The 5424-nt window shown below is 64.3% G+C and overlaps 1 protein-coding gene across 1 annotated transcript; it reads right to left on the reverse strand.

The window, feature by feature from the left end:
• Positions 1 to 187: 187 nt before the first annotated feature.
• On the reverse strand, positions 188 to 3236 carry TIMP2 (TIMP metallopeptidase inhibitor 2). The gene is given in 6 exon segments (XM_014310732.2): positions 188 to 1690; positions 2077 to 2201; positions 2510 to 2618; positions 2700 to 2823; positions 2825 to 2847; positions 3222 to 3236. Coding segments are annotated over 6 exon segments (597 nt in total). The 3' UTR covers positions 188 to 1489.
• Between the last annotated feature and the right edge of the window lie 2188 nt (positions 3237 to 5424).

A 5424-nucleotide genomic window follows, 5' to 3' on the forward strand; every position in this document is an offset into this window, starting at 1 on the left:
CCGGGGGCCCGGAGGGGTCCGGTTGGGTCTGGGGGGTCCCGGCCGAGCCCCGCAGGGCCGAACCGGAGCAGCGTCCCCGCCCCGCTTCCCCCTTGGCCCGGAGCTCCCGGCACGGACCCTCTGCGGGTACCGGGGCGGCTCCAACGCAGGACGAGGAGACGGAAATCACGGCACAGGGACGACAGAGCCGGCGGCAAAACAAGTGGCGATATTGAAGTCAAAGACAGAGGAGCAGCAGCGACAGGAGCACAACGGGTACAGCCATACAGAGCGCCCGGGATGCGCGGTCGGGACTGAGTAAAGGTTGGGGTTTTTTTTTCTTTTTCTTTCTTTTTAATTTTTCTCTTTAATATGTTGAAATTGCCCAGACTGGTCCAGTACGACATCTCAAACCTTACAGGGACGCACAGCATGAAAACCCCACGGGCACAGGGCTGCAGGGAGCATTCCCGGCACGCTCCCAAAGCCAGGGGTGCACGTGCCAGTGCCACAGCAGCTCCGCGGCACACGCCAGCACCGCTGTGGCATGGGGATGGCTCAGAGAACTCAGGGCCGAGGGGTGTCAGGGGTCACAGGTTTTCCTGCAGTGCCCTGCTGCCAGTTCCAGGCTCCACTCCCACACCGCAGAGAAGGGAGCTTGCCTGGCTGCAGTGGTGCTGAGGGCCGCGGCATGGCCCGGATCTGCACGAGGCAATGATGGACACCCTGTGCCCATGCAGCCAGAGCTGCGGCCCCTGGTGCCCTGCCAAGGGTTCCAGGTCGAGCCTGTCCAATGGTGGCATCTGCAGAAGGATCTGTAGGAGGTTGCAGGGGAACAGAGACCCCTGGAGAAAGGACCATGTGGAGAGAGAGGCAACAGTGCAGGGGCGCATGTCAGGGGTCACCCCAGATATGCTAACATGCCCCTCCAGCTTTCTGGGACAAGGCACCTGGGCAGGAGTCATCTGGCCCTGTGGAGGGCCCGGAGCCCCTTGCTGGGGGTCGTGCCCCATGGTAAAGCCCCCCAGAGCCCCTGCCCAGAGGGGTGCCCTTCTGGCACCCCGAAGGGAGAGGTAGGTGCTGGGGGCAGTGGTCAGCAGGGCTGCCAGGTGCTGCAGTGGGGAGGGCTGTGTGTCTGGAGCTGTGGGGGAGGCTCCCACAGCGGGGCACTGGTAGACCTGCTACGCAGCCAGGGCAGCTCCCACCACTCACAAGGGCTTGATTCCTTCACAGCCGCCAGAGCCAAGCATGGCTGGGGGATCGTGACCCTGGCAGGGAGCTCCCCACGCCCTGCTCAGCCCTGCCACGAGCGAAGGATGCCCAGGGCAGCTGCGGGCTGCCAGGAGCCTGCACCAGAGCGGGTCCTGGGCCCCCACACACGGGGGGCAGCCACCGGGGCCCCCTGCGGCCGAGAGGATTTTCATGCTGTCTCCAGGATTTGATATCAGCGTGGACCAGTCTAACATCTCGCAGGTTTTTTCTACTGGCTACTGGAATGCGCTCGTTTGGCTTAGGGGTCCTCGATGTCGAGAAACTCTTGCTTGGGGGGGGCCATGCCGCGGTACCAGGCGCACGAGCCGTCGCTCCTCTTGATGCAGGCGTAGTGCTTCGCCTGCCGCCCATCCACGTTGTTCTTCTCCATCGCCCAGTCTGTCCACAGACACTCATCCGAGGAGGAGACGAAGCAGGGGATGGAGAGGCAGCGTGAGATCTGTGCGTAACAGAGACTGTCACCCACCAACCCGAGGCGGCATGGCGCCAGGGGGAAGCAGCGTGCTCTGCTTTGTCCAGCCCCCAGCTCTGGATGGGGATGCCAGGCTGACCCTGCCCTGTGGGGCACGGTGGGGATGCAATGCAGGGAACTGGGGAACCCAGCTGGTTGCCAGTGCCAGGGCTGGCCTTGGTTCCCAGCTGGAGGAAGCCAGAGGCAGGGCTGCCCTTCCTGTCTGCCCAGACCTTCCTGCCTGCCCATTGTGCTGTGTCCCTGCACAGTGTCACCCGTGAAGGACAGGGAACAGCATCTCACTGTGGAGCCCACCCCTGCCTGGGGGCTGCAGAGTGGGGCATGGGGCATTTGGGGGCAGCCTGGTTGCTCACCTTGCACTCGCAGCCCATCTGGTACCGCTGGTTTAGGCTCTTCTTCTGGGTTGGGGTCAGCGAGTCCCAGGTGGACACCAAGTCACAGAGCGTGATGTGCATCTTGCCATTGCCCTCTGACTTGCCTGGGGAGAGGCCAAACAGAACTCAAGGGGGTTGCCCAGGGCCTCGAGAGCCTGTGCTGGCTCGTGGTGCTGGGGCCCTCACTGTGCCCTGTCCCTGGTGACTCTGGGGAGCAGAGGCTTGTCCCCAGCTGCCCCCACCACAGCTCAGGGCTGCTGAGCACAGCCAGGGGGTTCCCCGAGGGCTGGTGGCAGGAGCAGGAGGGGCAGGGAGCAGGCACACATCAGGCACCTTGCAGAGCACACGGGGCATCCTGGCCGGCAGTGCCCCCGTGCCCCCCGAGTGCCCCCCGCCTCCCCGCAGTGCTCACCTGCGATGAGATACTCCTTCTTCCCACCGGTGTCCAGCAGCCGGCCGCACACGGCAGTGGATGGAGCCGTGTAGATGAACTCTATGTCCTGGTCGGGGCCCTTGAACATCTGGGGAGCAGAGGGGGTGTGAGTGGCTGGTGAAGGGGCCACCCCACAGCCCCAGCCTCCTGACCCAATGTGCCCCCTTACCTTGATCTGCTTGATTTCATACTGGATGCGTTTGATGGGATTCCCGTATATGTCATTCCCCGAATCCACCTCCTTCGCAGAGACGGCCTTGGCTCGGATCACTGGAAGGGAGAGGTGAGGTAATGGGGTGACCAGTCCCACTCAGCCCCTACGTCTCACAGGGTCTCCCACTTTCACAGGGGACCACTGCCTACAGCAGACCCCACTGCCTGCCTGGCTGCCCCCAAAGCCGGCTGTCACACGCTGTCCCCAAAGGGATGGGGCTCTGGCACGTGCAGGACAGTGACCAGCAGCATTGCAGCAGCAGCCTCAGGGTGGGTGATAAGAAAAGTTCACAACAGGATCACCTGGCCCCGGGGCTGGTGAGGCCGTGGCACAGTGAGCCAGGGACAGCTCTGCTGTGGCAGGGTCCCTGCGGTCATGCTGCTCCACAGCCCAGGATGTGTGCACTGGCATGTGAGGGCTGGGCACGTGGCAGTGACCTGCAGGGGCAGGGCAGGCAGCCAGCTCAGCCTTACTCACGATGGGCTGGGACATGGGGCTGGCTCATGCTGGGCACGGTGCCTGGGTCCCTGCACTGGGACCTGCAGCCCCCAGTTGTGCCCAGCTCCCTCCACCAGTGCAGGGACTGAAGCTCCCAGGCAGCACCATGGTGCTGATGCTGATGGTGAAGGGGACAGTGGCAGTGCCAAAGCTAGGGCTCCTGGGGCAGTGGCTGGCAGGGCTCCCTGCTCTGCCAGGGGCACCCCCATCCAAAGGAAGGGCAGCTCCCCGTGCGCTGCCAGCCCCCCGAGCACTGTGGGGCAGGGAACAGGGAGCTGGGCACTCTCACAAAGTTCATCCTGGTTCATGTCCCCACTGAAGGGTGCTGGGCTGGGAGCAGCCAGGGACATGCAGAGGTCACCCACTGTCTGGCACAGAGGAGCTTCTCCCACCTGGCATGGGCAGGAGAGGGAATCTGACCACACTCCATAAATACACGGGCTGTGGGGACATGCAGGCAGGCTATTTAAGCTGAAGGTCAGGGGGGCACGGCCCCACGTGGGCACCAGCAAATGCCAGCAGAGTTTACTCTGGAAAGGTGACAGTGGCACCAACACGAGCAGGGACCAGGGGAGAGGTTTCCCAAAATGGCCATCCCCAGTCAGCGGCAGCACTCATTCTGCACAGGGCTGGGGGAAGCAGCGGCTGCACTGGGGGCTTTCCCAACTGCTCCCATCCCTTGGGAAGGGCTGGGCAGTGCAGCCACAGTGGCAGCACCTCAGCCATGCCCGGGACAGCGCCCACTCCTGTGTCAGCAGAGTGCTGTGCTGGGATCACCGCAGGCACGGCCACCGCGTCACCCAGCCCCACACGCCGCCCGTGTAACCCGGGTGCAGCCAGCGCCGGCTCCCGTGCGGGAATGGCTGCTGGTTCAGTGGGCTCCAGCCTTTTCCATTCACGTGCTGATGAATCACTTGACAAAAATGCAGCCCGATTCTGGGTGGATTTGTTCTGAACAGTGCGGCTTTGTGGAGGGGACGACTGCGCTGCGCTTTCCCCGCCAAGACCCCGCAGCGCAGCCAAGCTGCTCCACGCCCGCCAGGAGCCAGGGCAGCGGAGGGAGCCCTGAGGAGAGCCTGGGATGAGGATGGAGGAAACCCCCAGGTGCCCAAGAACCAGCAGTCAGACCTCCCCAAACGCCAATGCCCCCACTGGCCTTGTCACCCACCACTCTTGCTGCCGATGTGGGCAGCCACCAGCCAGGGTTGGAGCCCAGACCCTCTGTGAAATGAGCCAAGGCTCTCTGGCTCCTGGGGTGCATGGCAGGCACAGCACACAGTTGGCACTGCTTTCCAAGTTGGACCAGGAAAATGCTGGAAACCTCCTTCCCCCGGCAGGCCAAGCAAGAAGGTGCTCCGTGGGAGCAGAGGGTCCCCTGGCAGAGTGGGATCCCCACTGGTGACATCTCCTGTGTGGGTCCCCAGGGCTGCCACTGTGGCCTCCCCACAGTGAGGACTCTGGACCCTCCAGGGACAGAGAGACCCTGCAAGGTAAGCAGGTCCCCTTGCTGCCCTCTGCCACCAGCATTGCTTGGGGACACATGCAGTCATCCAGTGCCTCAAAACCACCAGGCTGTCTCTCTGGCCTTGCCAGTTTTGTGCTGCCTGGCCCCACCTCAGGGCACCACTATGCTTGCCTGTGCCCCATGGGAAGAAGGGCAGCACAAGGACCTTTGGCCATGGGACTCCCCTTCTGGCCCAACACTTGCAGAATGGCTACCCCTTCCTCTGCTCTGCCACCCCAAACCCCACGGAACCGCCCTGCCCACACGCACCCACAGCTGCCCTGGCAGCCCCAGTGCCCACGGACAGCAGGGGCCACTGCTGGGCTGGATGCCCGGAGAACAAAGCTCCCTTCTCCAGGGCTGCTGGCAGTGCCAGCACTGCCCGCTGCCTGCCTGGCACTGCCCGCCCAGGCACCTGACCCCTGGTGAGGGCAGCCCCGCGGTCACTCCAGCCCTGCTGCAAGGATAGCTGACCACCCTGGGAGGATTCCTGCACCCAGCCCTGCCCGGTGCAAGGGGGTGAGGCATCCCGGGGGCTTGCTGGCATCCCGGTGCCCGCCCCGGCACAGCGGGGTGAGGATGCTGAGGCTGCAGGCACGCAGGGCTGAGCAGGGCAGCGGGGGGAAGCGGAGGCCATGCAGACCCCCAGGTGCCCAGCGGTGCCCGCGGGGCGGCGGG

This window comes from Geospiza fortis, unplaced genomic scaffold (genome assembly GCF_000277835.1).
Source record: "Geospiza fortis unplaced genomic scaffold, GeoFor_1.0 scaffold261, whole genome shotgun sequence".
Taxonomy (NCBI): Eukaryota; Metazoa; Chordata; class Aves; order Passeriformes; family Thraupidae; genus Geospiza; species Geospiza fortis.